General features: G+C 34.3%; 1 protein-coding gene across 2 annotated transcripts in view; it reads right to left on the reverse strand.

Annotated features, from left to right (window-relative positions):
• The window catches only part of MAN2A1 (mannosidase alpha class 2A member 1), a 125,714-nt gene that overhangs the window by 54,755 nt on the left and 51,220 nt on the right, over nt 1–19,739 (reverse strand). For both annotated transcript variants that reach the window (XM_068927600.1, XM_068927601.1), the window contains exons 10-12: nt 13,221–13,406; nt 11,649–11,763; nt 8,604–8,671 (exon numbers count right to left, since the gene is read on the reverse strand). In XM_068927600.1, coding sequence (XP_068783701.1) covers nt 8,604–8,671; nt 11,649–11,763; nt 13,221–13,406 — 369 coding nt within the window. The remainder of the gene's footprint in view (nt 1–8,603; nt 8,672–11,648; nt 11,764–13,220; nt 13,407–19,739) is intronic.

Genomic DNA, 19,739 nt, shown 5'->3' on the forward strand with positions numbered 1-19,739 from the left:
TAGGCTATATGCATGTAATTCATCCCTCCACTCTCACAGGAAATAGGATCTTTGTGTGGCTTCCTCAAAAACAAACCATGTAACACCCTCAAGAAAACAGCATTCACAAACACAGACAACAGCACAGCAAGAACTATAAATTTTGAGAACACAGAAAACCAACATCAACCTAAGACAAGACTTTTAAAAAAAATGCTAGGTACCTACTACGTATTCCAGATACACAAACTTCCTATGACTTGGATGGATTTCTAGTGGCACATATATCCTATTCTGGAGCACATAACTACTCTCCAATTAAGGATAAGAGGATTAAGTCCAAAGGCACTATTTTAAATTTTTATTTTACCACAAAGTTGTGAGGTGTTCTGAAGTCCAAGATGGGCTTGAAGCCCCCTGACTTTTTCAGGATCAGGAAGTGCCTTCACTAAAATCCTTTCCTTGTTCCTCTTGTAGTGCAGGCTTTATTAATCTGCATTTAGAAGGGAAAAAAAATCTGGTTCAGAAGAACAGAAAGACTTCAAGTATGCCGTATCACTTCAGTTTGTGCCTTGACAGCCTTGAACTAACTACAGTAATGCCTCAAAGCACCTCGAATAAAAAGGCTGAAAGGGATGGCCAACGCCTGGAAAAAAAAAATATGCAAGTATACTAATATACTGAAAAGATGCATCTTCTACTTCCAAAATTGCTTCAACAAGTACATGCATACAATCCAGTTTTCAGTTGTACTTAATTTTTTCTAGTATATTCCTTCATAATGACCATTCTTTGCTTTTGAAAAAAAACCCAACACCTTTACATATTCTTTTGCATATTTTATAACACTTTCATTACAAACCAACTTTTGCATAGAACCCAGAAATTTCTTTAAATGTCTCATTGCAAGTTTCTTCATTTTAGCATTAGAAATTTTTATTGCAACTAAAGCATCGAATACAAGCATCTGATAAGGATGGCTTCACAATGTCTGCACTATTGCTGCAACTCCCCTAAAAACATGTTAAAGTATTGTGCATTGAAAATCCTGAATTTGTGCAGTTTTGAGAAAGATATAATTTTTAAAACTGTATCAACTGATTTGTGTAATTTTTCAACCACAACTTCTAAAGAAAGTCTATTAAGAACCTCAGTAAATATAAAAATACTTAGGACAGACTACCACTAGTTTATCAACAAGACCACCGACCAGTAACTAAAAACATTTTAATTTGCAAGCACTGTTATGAGAAAAAGGCACTTTAAGCATTTCTTTTTTTAAGAGAAAATTTAACAATAAGTCCAAAACATCAAAATTTGTAGAAGTACTTGAACTCAGAAGCATGACAGTCAAAAATGAGTTTTGAGAACAAAATAGATTAAGTTCACAGAAAGTTTTAGGGTGCAATTAGTTGCAAATGAAATCTACTTTTTTCTTTCGATAATGATAACAATTTTACTCAAAAACAAATGACACTCTTCAGTCCTTAAGAGCCAGTCCTTACATCTAAACAGACATTCATCCCTCAGCTTATTCGTTGCTTTATTTTCAGATTTCCCAAATAAACTTTCAGTGAAATGCCAACTGTTGTTGCAGTTAGCAGGGAGTCAGTTTTGAGATAAGGCTGCAAGTATTATTAGCACAAGCAGTAAAAAATTCCTACTCATAAAAACAGAAATCTTCCTGAAAAATAGCTTTAAGCTCACAAAAAGAGCAGGAATAAGAGATTAAGTTGCTATGAACTCTCCCACATCCCTCATCTCCTCTCCCATTAAAACCTGCCAAAACAGAATTTGCCCATTTGGTCAAAGTTAGTTCTACAGCCATCACCTATCTACAAGCAGAGGAACTTGGGTTCTGTTCATTTTGAAATCACCCTTTTTGGCAGGACGATTTTTCACTTAAATATTTATTTCATGTTCACTTCAACTGATGTTTCAGGAGTCAAGATGCCTCAGTTACCGTGTGTCAGCCAAGCTCGTCTTTGTCTTTGCAACAGCTCTTCCTTCATGAAAATCAAGAGGGAGATACTACACATTTAACTTAGTCAAAACAACCTTGAATTTCTTACAGATAGCACATTTCATGGCAGTTACCACAGGTCATCTGAAACACAGTAAATTTATCAGGCAGTTGAACACTGAGATTAACACTAAAAAACAATTTCAAAAAGTTTATTCAGCCTAAAGCAGCCAGGGTCTTGGAAATTAAAGATGCAGTTCTTGGTACGCAATGTCACAGGTTTTTCCTAAGCTACCTAACCTATTAGGCTAAGAACAGAAGGGTTCTGCTTGATTAAGCATTCTGCTTTTTAATAGAGGAAAAGACTCCTAATGTTTGATTGAATAACCACTCATCCTGTCCATCTCCCTTAAAGTTAATACTACAGAGGTTTCTCTTCAATGAGAACGTATGAAACTCTTGCATACACTATCTCATCCAATTAAATATGTTTAAAGCTAAAAGGGCACTTTTTTCAGGGGAGGAAATGTGCTTATTAACAATGTATGAACTGCCACAGACAGGTTTGGCCTCATTTTAAATGCTGGCATATTTCTCTTGTTTAAAAAAATTTTCATTGACAGTTCGAAACACCCTTGTCTCAACTGCCTTTTTACTGTGTCAGTGCATAATTATATATGAATATATTATTTACCTACGAACTCATATAAATACAAAATGTAATTGAAATGTATATGATTCAAAAGTCAAAAACTATCAAAGTTCTTTCTTTGTCATTACATTGGACAATTGTCTAGATTGATTTTTGTACCTATATGGGTAACACAGATAAAAACACAGATAAAATAAACAAATAAACAAAAAAAAAGTTGAAGTTGCCAAATTAGAATATTAAAACATTACCTCAATCCATAGTAGTCTTTTTAGGTCTGCAAGATACCCTTTTTTTTGTCTAAATCTTTTATCAATTGCTTCACACGATCAGGACAACTTTCCATTTCAGCATCTTATACCAAATTTCCTTCTCAGCCAAGCTATCTTTCTTGTCATCTTCCAGTTAAATACAATTACATACACAAGGCTCTGCCAAAAATTTTCAGCCTTTGTATATGTATTCTTTATCATACAATACATGTAATAACATAGCTTTAACTATGGATTATTATGCTATGTTCAAAAAGAAGCAGTAAGCACACTTGTAAAGTGATTTTTTGGAAAGGTAACCAATCTGTCCTTGCAAAACCTCCTAAGAAAGAAAATTATAATTTTATCTTTAAAAGAGCTGCAGATTTTGGCCCTAACAGGCTTAAGACAACTTATGTCAAAGCTCTGCAGCTGCTCATAGATACTGAAGTAAGGATAATAGCCCAGATTATCTTGCCCCCTCCTCAATTCAGAAAAATGAACCTTTCTGTCATGAGACAGATGTCATTAAACTACTCATTGCTTTGACAGATTTGTGAAGAAGCCATTGATTACAGTGTATTCTATCCAGAATTAATCCCCTAGGCAACATTTGAGCTAGTGCAAAACGTGTCTACTAAGCTACTAAACTAGCCTGACAGAAGGGTATCATACCATTCCTCTATGATTTGCAGAGAACTGAATTGTAGGTGAAATCTAATTACTGCTGGTTTGGCACTATAAAATCCTAAATCAATGATTTTTAGAAATGGTCTCTACTCCTCTTCGAATATCTTAGTAACTTCAGATCAAACGGGATGCCTTACACTATGCTTGACTGTGCATTGGAGCACATGAAAACCCTCAGCCAGCTGCAGGAGAGTTCAGAAGCAAAAAAACCCAAAAAACACGGATGTATAATGTCAGCTGTTAGGTCTCATTCACTCCTGGGTTCACCATATTGTGCCCAACAATGCTACTACAAAATCCAAGCTGGTGTACATGCAGTAAGATAAGGTATTTGGTTGTGTACCTCACTCCTCTCCAGTGCTGTCTCCAGCAAACATTGTAGAAAGAAAAAGCTGGGAAATCTTGCCACTCACACTGGCAACATATCCTTAGTCAACAGCTGTCAGGTTAAACTGGATGGCGAGAGGTTCAAAGGTCCTTAAAGTCCAGTGATTGCAGGTCTCTTGCCATTTGAGAAGCAGCATCTCTGGCGGACTATCCCCAAGGAGCAAGGATTATACCAAGGGACAGAGCGCTCTCACAGAATTATGGTGCTGTATCCAATTTCATCAGCCCACTCATGGCCTCTGTTACCAAGATACACTGTAATAAAAGGTGACACTTGCACATACCCTTGCTACCAGATCTTGTTAATTCTGGAACAATTTCAGAACAGTGCAAAAGTAGTTCCATATCTAGCTGGATATTTACTTGTGAAAGCTCAAGGTTTTAGCTCAAAGTGATCATAAAAAAAAAAAAGGAAAAACTAAAATTATACAAATTATTTTCCTTTATGCACTAAATAACCAGGTCAAGTCTCCAACATAGAGCGATGTTTTACCATAAATGGCTTCAGTTCTAGCTGCTTATTAAAAATAACATTCACAAAGTGAAGGATTCCTTGAAGGACAAAAAACAATAGAACCTCCTTTACAGAGCTGGCCTCTGTATGTTCGAGGAAACCAAGTGTTACAACTTGATTTGAATTGAGAACCTCAGCTAGATCTCGCATCATGGTACCTGGTCCCTCAGGAAAAGATGGAAAAGGAACAACAAAAGCCAGAAGTCACTTTGTGAATTCCTCATGATCACACAGCTGGGCAAAAATCTTAAAGACAGCAGCCTTTTGATAGCCTTACACGAAAAAACACCTAACAACAACAAATGCCATCTATTGTACACAGCTCTTCAAACTGTCTGAAATAACATAACTCCAGTGGAAAACTAGTGGAAAAAAAATCCATGAAAAATTAGCAAAGCTGAAAACAATATACTGGATTAGCTGAACTGTGCTGAAATTACACGTTGCAGACCAAAGCAGAACAAATGAGAAATGAATGGACAAAATTTGGAGTGTCTCATGAGAACAAAATAGCAAGACAAAAAACTATGTTAAACACGTCCTTTTATGGAACCCAAAAAACAAGGATGAGAATGGAAAGTAAGGTGAGCTAGAAATAATATTGAGGTGATTAGGAAATACTTCTCAAAGTTGCTGTCCTCAAACCTTTCAGAATACATCACAAAATTTTCAAGCCTTCATCCTCCTGATTTTGAAAGGAATCCTCATCAGAACTAGTCAGAGAAAAGATTCTTAGCTATAGCTTAAGCTCAGTATGTACAGTAACTGCAATATATGACTCACTTCTCGTTCATCCTTTGTGCTCCCTTTCCCACTTTCATTTTTAAGTCTTTCTCTCCATCAAGCTTCTTCCACTGTTTGATAAATATGCTTATTGAGAAGTAGAGATTTTTACCGCTATGAGATCATATTCTTTAAGGCAGCAGAAAAGCAATCCAAAAAATTGCCAGTCTGCCAAACCTAGAAATATTCAAGTACTACCAAGTCCCAGTGTTTTTTCTTAGCAGCAGTGTCTCAGGTAAAAATTAGATGCTTTCCACTTTATACATTGTACATTTCTCTTCCTCAAGATCCCTTTATTTAAAGGAAATAATACTGGATTAACAGCAAATAATTTCAGCCTTTTTCAACTTCATTCTCCTTCAAGTAACATACTTCACAGACCACTAGTCTGGAAGGCTTAATTACACAACGAATTATATAGCTAAAGGTAACAAAAGAATACTGTTCAAATGAAGTCTTACTAATATCTTGTATTTAAAGAGTGTTGTGAGGTTTGTTTGGTGGGGGGCTTTTTTCCCCCCACTTCATTAAGGAGTTAAAAGGGCTTTAGTGTAATTAAATAGGCCAAAACTTCAGCACTCAGAAGCCTGGTAAGACTATTTAGTTGTAAGGTGGCAGAGTCACAATATGACCTTCAAAACTCCACATATTAATTCCATTAAAACGAACACACTACCTTTTTATAAGATTACAGCTTCAGAAAAAGATGGCAACAGAGCACTAAAGACAAATGAGATCATAGGAGGGAGCAAAGCGATACCAAATATTTTAGAAGCGATACCTATTTATACTTCTCAGCTACACAACAATCTTGGAGATACTTTGTACTAGAAGAATGATTACTCAGAAACAAGTTTTTTTTCTCTCTTCTTATTCTGCATGTAATCGAGTTGTATTAGCTCTCCTGTACAGCACAATCAGCTTTCACTACCGACCACAACTTTCAAAGCAGTAAAAAGAACACTTTACTAAAAATAAGAATATCACAATGGAACCACATAGAGACAAAAGCACGTTGCAAATTACTCTTCTGTTGAAAGGATTATTAGATCTGGTTGACTTTCAAAAAAAAAAAAAGGAAAATGATTAATTAGATTCAAAAGAAAATACTCTTATGAGCTTCGCATCAGTAGTCTGCAATTCTAAATTTGTAGGTGATATGAAGCAATATTCTACAGGAATGACCAACTTACAATATTACTTTTTTTCCCCTAAATCTTTACATGAGATGCAAAACTACACAAAAAATATTCAGCTGATTAAACAAAAGCAACAATGTTGTCACAGTGGCATTGGCTTAACTTCTATCCCCCATAATCATACATTAGAACACATTTACAGAAAGAAATCTAGAATTTCATGCTATGGACATGAACAATAAAGAATACTTATGAATAAATGATAACCAAAGGTTAAAAGTTTTGGTGAGACTCAGACAGCGTTTTTTAAACCTACTGATGCTTAAATCTACTTGGAAAAAAACAATTTCTGTCTTAGAAATTGAAAACTCGGAAGGTTAAACACAGTAATCATTAACGACAACTTATCAAATTGTGTTCAAGATTCTACTGAAATTAACATTTCACATCTTTACTGGCTACTTAGAAAGTTCAGATGCATACTCATAATATTCACACAGTAGTTTTAATCAAAAGTTGCAGTCTCAGTTAACAGATCACCTTTACAAAGGTAATAATGTTAGCTGAGATTCAGAATACAATCGAAGAGATAGTAAGAGACCTAGAAAAACTAGGTTCATCTTTAAACGGAAACAGATAGTTCAACATACATTGAAACATACATATTGAAATGAAAATCCTAACAACAAAGGAATCATGTAGTAGTGCACACAAACATTGCTTTGAAAGTTTTTTTTACTTTAATATACAAGCTCATTACAAAAACAAGCTTTTAGATAGCTCTATAACAATACTCCCTTCCTACATTTCTCCTTCGTTTCCTCCTCCTCTAAGATTTTTCCTTTTCATTTTATCTCCTGCAGGTCTCATTATACACTCTTTGAAACAGGAACTATATATTACGTGATTGTATGGTATCTTCAGAATGCCACACAAAAGCCAGTTAGCAATTATTTACCAACATTGTCGTTAGCAAGTTAAAACAAGTTGGTAGAACAGCAGCAAAAAAGGCTCCCAGGATCATATTAATTTTAAAATTAAAAAGTAGAACATGTATATCTCCTTCATGTACAATTACAAGGTAAAGCGAGCAAATGCTTGAAATACACTAAAAGAGGAAAACTTACTTAGTATACTACGTAGAGAGATAACGGGCACAGTGGATGCAAATAAAAGACATATTAGGGGTTGCGGGGGACAAAGCCCTTTCAACAGTCAAAACCAGACAGAGAAAGCAGAAGCACTCAAGCTACCCTGAAATGGCAGAAAGGGAGTCTACACTAACTTGTTTCCAGTTATCAACAGTTTATACAATCTTCTCCTAGTGAAGCTACCATGAGCTGAAGATAGCATCTCAACAGTTCATAAGGACCAAACTTGGCTCATTTTTCCAAAGAATCTGATTAATACTGTTGAAGAGCAGCAGGCATTCTGTAAGCTTCATGAGTTAGGCCAGCAAGTTTTATTGCCTTACCACTTGATAGAACCATAAAAATTAAATACAAACCTCAGCAAAATAATGCTCACTTTTTAAAATAAATCTTAAATCTTTTCCTCTGAAAGAACAGAAAGCCACAAGCTTATATTACTTGATTTACATTATACACAACAGCTCTCATATCCATACATCTTTTCTACTTTATTTGGATGTTACCACCAACTTGCTGAGGTGGTTTTTAATGAATGTTTAACTTATTTCAGGCTGGATAGTGAATGTTCCTAGAGAGCATTTCAGTCACCTGTGACTGAAAGCTCTCGAACTACGTATTAATAAAGAAATAAGCATTCTTAATACATTAGAAAGATAGAGTTAACAGCAAATAACCTCCTATTTGATCTTCTACTTAAATTTAAAAGACAATTCAGTATTTTCATGACTTTAGGACTTACAAAAAATAAGGTTTCCTTCACAATACTAATTCAGTCAGCTGTAATTATGTCCAATTGAAGTTTTCTATTGTTGTTTTCAGGCATAATTTATTATGTACTACAATACTGCAAAGGCACACAACAAAAAGACTGTTATACTTGCCGCAGCTGAATTAGCAGTATGTGAGAAACTTTACAGTTTGAAAGTTTAGTGCCCTATTTCAAACTAGGCACAGTAGTTTTAGCATAATACGCTAAATTACATTGCATCATCATTTTGAGTGAAAAGTTAGAAAATAATAAGATGGTATAACAAGTATTAAGTAATGAAAAGAACACACTATCTCAGATGTTCAGTAATACGTAATTCGTTTACCTCGGTTGCGAAGTCAGCTTTATAACCGTCTTGCGTGGCAGAGAATCTTGTGAGGACTGAACATCATCCTACAATAGAACATCTTTGAATTTGCTTTTGAATACACAGATCAATGTACAGTGAATACACACGAGCTTTAGGAAATACAAATCCATGCTCTTCACATTATAAACAGAAGTCTGTTTTCCCACATTACACAGGAAGATGTCAATCTCACCCTCTTCAAAAAAAATTTGTGTATATTAGACAAAAATCACTGAGACAAAGCTAAGATTTCAGATTGAAAAAAGAAAAAAGCTTATTTTTACTAATTGAACGGGAAATGTTTGCTTTCATTAGTATCATTTAATACTACAAACCATTCACAAATTGTCAGCCCACATTTTTGTTGCTGTAAACTAGACATTATAATTACAAACTCCGTTTAAATTTTGCAAATAGCTTTCTTATGCTCATAATGCCTCTACTTTTGCGAGAGATTTATTCACTGAAACCCTATACTCCTATATTTTTGTCACAGGTCTTACAGTTTAGTCTTTGTCAGATCTCATTGTTACCTTCTACAGTACATAAAAACTATTTGCAGCGTTTGTATGTTTTTTAATGTGGTATAAGCTAACTTAAGAATTATGTCACAGTACTGAGAAATATTTAGTATTTAGTACTCCTAAGTACACTGTGACCCAGTGCTCAGTTCTACTGAGATAACAACGAACCATTGCTGTCACTGTTACCTTAGTCTCTAAGTAAGATAACATGTAGACTACTAAACTATGTATGATAAAGCAGGAACATGGGAATACAGAGGTGGGATTCCTAGGTTGATAATCACTATTAAAGTTTAAAACAAAGAAGTAAAATAAAAGATTACAGAAAAGAAACACTGACATGAAAAGATAGAAAAGCCTTAGGAAAGGCTGCAAAGAGCAAGAAACAGCACCTCAGCAAAACTGAGATTCAATCCACTCCAAGGAGCAATAAAAAACGTTTCCCAGCCTGACTGAATGACTGCAAGGCTAACAAAGATTTGGTATATGCACTGGGCATGGTGGGTATATTAATTAAAATAGCCTAACAGCACGTTCCTCCCAGTCCAGTATATTTCAGTATATTCTCTTCCAAGCAATATAGGTTTCGTTTGTTTACTTGTTTAAATCTGCAAAAATTGTATGATGTACCTAGTATTCTACTAGGCACCTAAATATTAGTTGAGAAAGTCGTAATGCTTTCCTATATAACTAACAATTAAGAATAGCTGAAAACAGGGCAAGAAACGTTCTTCTGAGATCCCTCCCTCATGTCTCATTTGCAACTTCTTTTCCTCTGGCATCAAGAAGTGCTATTTCTCCCCGGATATATCTACTGGAATGCTGCTACAGACTACCAGCCTGTTCCTTCAACTATGTCTCTTTGCCTCCTTCTCCTGTCATAGGCAATACTTGCTCCCAACCTTGCAGTCATTATCATTTGTCCTCCCTGACTCTCTCTTTGCATCCATTCTGAACGCCCATCTCTGATCAATCCATGGCATCAGCTTCCTTCAGCTACATTTGACAGTATTTTGAAACAAGCATCTTTGGACTATCTACTTGCTCAAGGTTTGTAAAAAGCTCTTTGTAACTATCCTGAATGTTCTCCCATTAACATTCTTCAAATCTCCCCTCCAAAAACCTTTTGTCATGGTATCTACAAAAGTACAGGAATATTAGTTTTCTGGTATTTTGCAGTTACTGTGCAAAGAGATAACCAGCTGTTTCCTTCCATCCATACAGAGATTATAAATTCACTGAGATAAGCATCATCTTTGTGATCTGTGCTTTCAAAACGGTAATTAAATGGTGTTCTTGCCCACTAGTATGCCCCTAGGTGGTACACAGTTTAAACAACAATTACTGCCTCACAGTCTAGTAGTAATCTACAGCCTCATATAACACAGGAATGATGAAAGTTTAGTAAAATGCAACATCAAAACACCCTTCAATATAATTTAGAGTATATATTTAAACTGAAAATTTTACTTTGTTCCATGATATTCTGTTTTATGAAGGTGCACATTCATTTTGTTAACCTTTTTCCAATCAGGAGAAAAAAATATATATAAACCAGGATGAATGAATGAATAAATATCATATCCAAGTCAGAGAATGCATACAGGACTATTTTGACTGTTTTTTTTTTTTGTTTAAAGTGTATACAGGACTGAAAGACTAATTTAAGATATTACACAGGCATATCTAAGCCAGGAGAATATACATCAGTATACTATCTTCAGTTATGTTAGAAGCACCACATAATCATATACCAATGACTGTCTTAATCCTACTATGTTTGTGCATAAAAGCATTAAAGCATCTCATTTCCTATCTACTCCAGGTGAAGGACTTTCTAAGATTACCTAGCTATCATAATAGACTGCTTTTGATGGTAAAGTGAAAAAATTAAGAATTTTGACAGGAAACAATATTAGCAAGTATACTTCTTTAATGTTTTCTCTTCTGTAAAACAGATCTCAAAATGATCCGTTGCTGATTTTATTCTCTGTAGACTCCCATTTCAAATAATCTCAGTTAAGGAAAAAAGGTCAAGGTCCTATCTAAACTTGGTCCTGCAAATCCAGCCTGGGCTCATACACAGTCAAGATGGAAATTTTCTTCTTCCTATATTTCTTAAGCAACAAGCCAAGTAAAATTGCAGGACTATATACAGTGATATATTCACATATACATCACACTTGTTGCTGAAATCATCAACAAATTTACACACATGAAAATTAAAACACCTGGTTTTACTATATGATTCATAAACTGGAACAGGAGGAGCCCATTTCCTTTAGCTGTGTGGGTTCTTCAGCACTGATTACAGAAGTTTTCAATTTTTACTTTCCAACATCTTCAATTAAGATGAACACTGATAAGTAGCATATTTTTAAGCGCATATTAGTGGCAAATTTCAGTCTGACTGAAAATCCTAGGTCATTCAAATCGTATTGAAAAAACATTGTTATTCAAATTTTACTTTTGGAAAAAATAAAGAAAAATAACTCACCATCTTAAGGAACGGAGTTGATGCATCGTAATTGTAAGCATCTTTGTGCTTTAGGATAAGAATATGAGCAGAGTCAGTTATCACTTTCTTCAAGTTCATTAGAGAATGGAAAAGCCTGTTAAAATTGTTAAGCATTAGTTTTCAGGAGTTGTGTTTATTCAGAGTGACAATAAACCTTAAAAAAATATAGAAATATCAAAAACAAGAGTTACAGAAAGAGAAATGTAATTTTTAATACTAACGAAGCACTAGCTTAAGAACAGCTATTTATAATTGCTGCCCAGATTGCAAAATGTGGAAATATTCTGATTTTTCATTATATTCCTTGCTCGCATCCTGAAAATGAGACATATCTCCAATTAACTGTTATGCTTTGAAATGTATGCCCCCAGAAAACCAACTAATTTTTTCAAAATGTTAATCTTAGGAACGTTTCTGTCTTTCATATGTTTGATTTCCAATTTCTATATTGGAGTCAGCAAGCCTGAAAATTCGATCAGAGTCAAGACTGCCTATTATCAGGATCAGAGAAGCCATCGCAAACACAAAAACAATACATTTAAGTGATAATCAGCACTTCCATTGATTTAACTGATATGAGGTTTTTGAATTTGTAAAAATACAAAGCTGCATAATTTCATTTTGTTTCAGTAAAATAAAAAGACACTATTTTATTCTCCTCTAACCAGGTAAGTGCACTGCATGCGTTTTTACTCTGACTCTGTGCTTTAACAGATAAAAAAAATCAACACATTTACAGAATTTAAAAATACTCTCCATGAATGAATACAGTAGTTTAAAACAGAAAAATAGAGCATATTAAAGACATTTTAGATAATGACTTATTTAATGGACATGCTCTACCATTATGACATCAATTCATCAAGTCTAGTAATGCTTAATATTCCAATATGTAAGAACGTTCTAAACAAAAGCATGACTACTGTAAAGGTATATAGCTACACAGCCATTTATCAAGGACAGATCTTTTCAAAAATTTTGCCAATACTCAATACTGAGAAAGCAACTCACCTGAAAGATATAACACAAATGAAGAAAAACATACAAATAAAATGTAATATTCACATGAAATATTCAGCATGAAAAAAGATTTCCGAGGTATAAGGTGAGAAGGTTATAGAGGGTATAGGATTTCTCAAACTATACACGTTTAAATGACAATGTTTCATGATCATTGCTTAGCACAGGCAGATTCACAATTGTCTCCTATACAACAGTTACTACATCAAGTAACAGCCCTGTAATTAAAGAATAACTTCTTTTGAAACCTCAGAGAAATTTAGTTTGGGTTTCAAATTCTTAATCTATAGGAGTAGGAAAATATTTCCTAAATCATAGCAGCAGAGCGAATCAAATTCACTGTCCTAGTAAAAACACCATGAGATACTTGCATGAAATGCACCACAGTCATTACAGTAAGTGATGCTATGTTGTTAGTACAGAGCATGTTGCTAGATGTAGCAAATACATACCTGTGTTGGAAGTAAATACTTTTTTTTTTTTTTCAGAAGGAAAAACAAGATTTAAGTTTATATATTTATGATAAATTACCTTGTGCCATAATCCACAACTACCCAATCCTTAGATGTTCCTGTAATGGCATCATGATGCTGAAAGAGTCCAAGGTTCCTCCTAGCCTCTGTCAGCAATTTATAGTGATCTACTGAAGGAAATACACTCATCTTGTCAGATTTACTGGACTGTACCAAAGCCAAGGAGTAAAGGATCTCAGCTGCCCTGGAATTGTAGAGAAAAATCAAATATTTCTATTTCTTTAGAAAGCAAAAAGCAACACACATTTTACCTGAAGAATAAACTGAAGTTTTCACATTTTTCCTCCCACCTAGTTCCTTGAGTTCTGTAAACTTCAATCTTGTACCTTTTAGCCTACTGCTACCTTTAAAATATTAAAACTCCTATTGCACCTCATCATCATAAATAACCTCACTAGCTTCCTGCAAGACTTCAGTGATGGGAAATACAGCTAAAACCTAAAAATATATCAGTACAAAAATAATATACCGTTTTCACAAATGTGTGAGGTACAGAGATCAGACCTTAAAATGATGCATTAAGGATAAACAGTCTTAGAGATGTACAATTCACATTTCAAAAAGCAGCTTATTAGACCACCAACATTATCTCCAAGAAATATATTATCTGTAGATTCCATATATCTAGTTTATCTTTTGTACTTCAGGCAAAATAAATTCCCCCAAAGACATAGGCAGCTCATTCACCTGCTTGCTAAAACACTGGGCTGAAAGATGCAAACACTGTATTCAAAAACCCTTAGACTGAACATAACACAGAACCCTCCTCTCCTATTTTTTTACGCAAATGCTTCCAGCATTAAAATATTTCCTTTAGATTTTCAGTGGCTTTATGAGAATTTAAATTTATTTTTCGAAAACGCTATAATTGCCAATCATCCTGAAATACCTAACTAACAAAAAGATGCCTGTAGAAACTCTTAGAAACCATCTGTCAACTTTCTTCTAATTCTTCTTCCTAAAACATTTGGCTTTTTTTTTTTTTTTTTAAACAAATTTAAAAAGTGTCAGGTTCCTTTCAAACTTTATTTTAGCTTAATGAAGCTCTCTTGAAGTTTGAGAGAATCAAGAAGATAGATTAACGTTATAAAAAGCAAAGAAAGTAAAATAACATATGCCCTTGAAACAAATGTAAAACTTCTAAGCACACAATAAAAACGGAAAATACCTTAACTTTTACATTTGCCTACGTTGTCAGTGAGTACATGTTAAAATTTAAATTAGGTATCACAAAAAATTTTAAAAATTGCTCTCAATTTGAGTTTTCAGACGGTACATGGATATTAAGATGTTTAAATGCCTTTAGATTCAGTAGCATGTGGCAGGCCTTATTTAAAGCAATACTGGAAAAAGCCATTTATCTCAAATATCCTTGACTAACCTTCGTCAAACTAAACTGAAAGGTGCACCGTACATATAATAATCCAGTTCATTTTCATATTGTCAGTATTTGAACAACAAGATGAGGAAGTACACAGTATATGAATCAAATTACTTGAATTTCTTTGCCACATTCTCAAAGAGTTGATTTTGCACCCTAGTGACAATTCAGAATGGAAGATGACTTCTACTGTTGCTTACCTCCACCTCCTATCAACACTAGCTTGGCCCAAAACACCATACTCCTTGCTCCACTAGCATCACTCCAGTTAATCTGCCATCCGCTCTCTTATCCAGAAATCTCACAATAGCAGTATAATAGGACTACATTTTGTGTGCCTACTGCTTCTGCAACTTCACTGTAAAGCCATTTTCTTTAGAAAAACATGGACTGTTTTGCATTTCAGGAAAAAAAAAGATTCCATTTTGCAGCTCTAATACATCAGTCTCTTAGATGTAGAATTGTTCTTTCAAGCCTCAATATTTAGATCTAAACATTACAGTTGTTCAACGGTCAAAGATGTACACCCAGAAGTGAAACCACAAGAAATACTTTGTTAGAGGACAGATCAACTTAGAAGCAAGCTTTTACGTCCCTCTAATATCTGTCCATAAAAGCTGCAAAAACTTTGCTATTTAGCACCTTTATTTCAAACCTTGGTAGATTGGAAGCATGCATAAATCAATTATCACAGGTGATCTACTTTGTTGTAACTTGTCCCTGTATCTCTACCTGAAGAAATACTTTATGAATAGACTAAAAACTGCTTCGCTGATTACTCAAAGCCTATATTAGGTTACTTTTATGTCCACTTTGTAAGTAGCCTAAATAAGTTTACCAAGCGCTTCTGAATTCAAAGATGTGGCCTTTTCTATCTACTTATACTGCTAGAACTATTACCAAGGCTCTAATCTTGCATCTGAATTATATCAACAACCTTCTTTTGCAGTCTTAATGCAATTTTGCCCTGATTACATCTATTAAGAATGAAATTAAGAATTTCCTAACTTGCCTCCAAAACTTGCCTCCAACAACGCTGATGTTCTTTGCGTCCTTCCACTATCACTTCAAACAAACTTCAGACCACTGACTTCACAGCCCTTCACCAGCTATTTCAACACACCCCTCTCCTCTCAATTAGTATTAAGAAGTTAATTCTGTCTCAGAACAGCAATTATTCAATCTTCATTATGAAACTGTTACATTTTCATAAGGCACAAACTCAAAACTTAAAACAAAAGGTAAGACAAAAACTAAACAAACAAAAACAACTTTTTTCTCACTTAAACAAGCATTCTTAGCAGGCCCTGGGCTAGGACTCTTTTTTTATTCAAGTGTCAATCATCACATTAGTAGTGACATGCTTTGGTTTAATTGATAATCATAACAAATCAGAGATTTAGTTTTCTGTCAGAGATTCTTTACTAGAAGGTTTAATAGCTCTTCAAGAAGTTGATATTGACTGTATTTACTCTAAATGAAGGACTATTTTAATAGTGCAAAGTTAAAAGTAGTAAATACTAGAAACTTGAAAGTAATACACATGACATTTCCTGAAATGTCTACTGAAATAGAACTAATGAAAAGTAAAAATGACAGTAAAATAGATACACTTAAAAGGCTTCAGAATATAAAGCTAAGATAAAAGCTAAGATAAAAATAAAATAAAATGAAATCCCTGGTACACTAACAAAAAGAAAGGAATTTAGAAAAAGAAATCAAAAAAAAAAACCCAGGGAATTCAATGTATAGGAACATCATCTATCCTGTTTTCCATATATCTTGTCTTTTCCAATATTGGTATTAAACACAGCTGTTCTTCCTGAAAATTAAACAAAGGCTCTCATGATAAAAGAGCTAATGAGAACTAATTTGCATTTCTAACATCAGTACAACTAAAAAATAAAATGGCTCTAAAAGTCACATTTCCACTGAAGCTTGATACTCTTTCTGAAGAGCTGTCAAACTTTCCAACTAGCATTAACCGTAAGTATGCCCTCTTAAACATATTCAGAAAACCCCAAACAACTTAAAAATCAATGGTTTTCCAACATTTTTGTATGAAACTTAAGCCTAACACTTCTAAAATTCCAAAGCTATGATTAAATGTTTAAAAAGGTTTTAACGGGTTTTTGTACAACCCACCCTCAGCCCCGACATATTTTCATATAAAACATTTAAAAGTAGACAGTGTATTACTCAGTGTTATCTTCTTGAGTTGTAACTACATATATTTTTCAAATCCAAACAGCTATTCTACTGGAGCTGCACAGCCAATTTGCTCCAAGATTTATTCCATTTGCCAGAGCTGAATTTCAAAATTCTTTTCATAGTGTTTTAAATATTCTAATCTAAAAATTAATTATTCAGTTCAGATAGCCACAGTATCACCAGCGCTTTGCCACCTACATACAATATGTTACTATGGAATAACACCTATTAAAGGTTTGTTATGACTAGCCTCAACATATTTTACAGTCTGTATACAACACATCTAATTTTAAAAGTTATGTTGTATTAAATTTTGCTAAAATTAGATTTTTTTTTAAATAAAAAACACTCTAGCATACCAAAATCAGAGCAAAAGCTTTAACAGAGCACATATAAGCAAAGAGGCATCTCTTCTTCTGCATCTTTTGCAGAAGCTTGGTTGCGTGGCACGCTGGAGTGCTAAAAAATGCCGAGCAGCATTAGCTGTGCGTTTTTAAACAAACTCTTTAGGCGTAATGAAGGCTAAAGCTGCTGTTTATAAGTACTCTGCAAAATCTAAATTGTCTGACTCACAACTGCTTTCAAAAAGGTTCCTAAATTTTAAGACCGTTAATATAACAATATCTTTTATTATTTGCTGAGAATTTTGCTGCATACATTTGGCAACATATAAAAACCCTTTTAATCGTCCCAGAAATTGCATTTAAAAATACTTCTGCAGAAAATTAAAAAGTTTGCCATTTTCCAAGAACTTGCATCAATTCAGCATTTTGCTACACTGCCGGCAACGTTTCATTTTTCAAAACTAGACACACAATAACATTTTAGTATTCTGAAAAAAAGTAAGAAAAAACGCTATAATATAAAGAAAGGAATAAGTGGAGTCTTTTTGTTTTACTAAATTTTTAACCTCAGACCTGAAACCTATAGGTAATCATCCCATTCTGCTAAAAAGTTCCTGTTTCCAGTCAGGTCACTCAGGTTGATACTCCCTTTCCTCAAAAAGTTGTTTAATAAAATTTAATTATTTCCTGACAAGATAATTAAGACTGGAAGCACATTTAGTGTCACTTGTATGAACATTAAAAAAAAAAACTCTGGATACATAGAACATAAAAATAAATCTAATTTTACAGTGCATACTCCTTACAAGCACTCCATATGCTACAGAAAACTGTTTTCTATCCAAGTCCAAATATTGCTCCTTAAATTTCAGTAACATCCATAGTCTTACACAGTTTAAAAAACAGTGAGCCTGTAGGCAGATAAAAAGGTATATTTTCAATGAGATTTAAAAAACCAAAGAGCGTGTACAAGATGATGTTCAGAAAAGCAGCACATACAGAATGAAAGGCTCACATCAGAGAGAGCAAGAGTCCAACCAACTGGTGAGCAGGCAGGCCATGCTGGATGATCACAGACAATAAGAAGAAAATATTAAATCAATACTGAAATATTTCACACCAAGACAATATTGAACAATTTCTAGGGAAAACAGCAAAACAAAAAACAAACAAAGAAACACCAGAGCATCAATTTCAGGAGCAGTCGGTATGCATATATATGCATCAATCATTTTCCAAAGATGAAACACTGCTCAAGTTATTTCTCTCATGACTTCTCCTTACTTCATTACGTTTACATTCTCTTGCATAAGAATTCTCCTTGCTTTTTGTCATCATCCCTCAACTTTGGTCTCGTTTTTCTTGTATTTGCTGTGACTTCTTGGGTTCATTCCTCCCTGCTTTTCCATTTGTGAAATGCCTTTTCTCTTTCCTATTCAATCCAATACTTTATTATGTTACTGTTACTGATTATGTTACGTTGCCTCTTGCCCAATTTATTTTTTATTCTCACTCCCTCAATCTCACTTCTCCTTATGCATTTCTTAGTCTTCCTTCTACTGCTTCCATTTCTTCACCCCTGTATTTCTTGATTTCCCTCAGTTCTCTTAATTCTCTGAGTTCAGAAAGAAGGTTAAAAGTCCCATTCATTACTTAAAAAACTGATCATAGACCACAGAGAAGTTACTTCCAAAGCTTGTGGAGACTCTATTGATGCCACTTGAGTGAAGACTTGATTTCTTGGAAGAAGGAAAAAAATCTGTGTGATAAATAGTTTCACTTCTGAAAGGTTCTCGTATCTCCCTCAGAAACACTATTTACTACATCAGAAACACTTTCGCTTCTTTGCTCCCTCTACTAATGCAGCAGTCATTACAACACAGTTATAAGGCTCAGAAATCCTTTCTTAAGGATTACTCACCACTGCACAAGTTTTTCTACAATGCAAAAGGGTCTTACTGACATACAGAAGCACTCTAACAGGTAAACTTAAATTGGTCCTTCCAGAAGGAAACCAAGCATCCTTTGAGGAAGGATCCTTTGCAGAATCATCTTTCAGAGTTTAAATGAAATACTGAGGATGCTCATCATATGCGCCTGCCCAAAATATCTTTTGAGCCTGAAATTACAATTAAATCTATTTACAATGCATCTTATTGAGAGCATCTGCAAGGGAGAATCCCATAACTTTTGCATTAACTAACATTTAGGATAGGGTGTTTTGTTTTTTTTTTTTTTTGTAACAAAACAAAAATAAAGACTTCTTGGCAGAAACTGTACCTCACAATTTAAGATTGCTTGGCACACAATACTCCTGACTACTTCTGAATTGCTTCCAATAACTTCGGTAATTCTCACACCCTTGTATTTTTCTCTAGAAGAGTTCACAGAATAGCCATAACGATAGACTGATCTGACAGCTATCCAAACTTCATACAGAAACAAAAACCACACCTGCTATTTCTCATGAAATCAGGAATTACTGATCACTTGAACAGTACTTTAAAACAACTGTTACTTATTTGGAGGAAAAAATATCAGTGTATTGCTGTGCATCTATTCAAATGCCACATACACAGAT

This window comes from Struthio camelus, chromosome Z (assembly GCF_040807025.1).
Source record: "Struthio camelus isolate bStrCam1 chromosome Z, bStrCam1.hap1, whole genome shotgun sequence".
Taxonomy (NCBI): domain Eukaryota; kingdom Metazoa; phylum Chordata; class Aves; order Struthioniformes; family Struthionidae; genus Struthio; species Struthio camelus.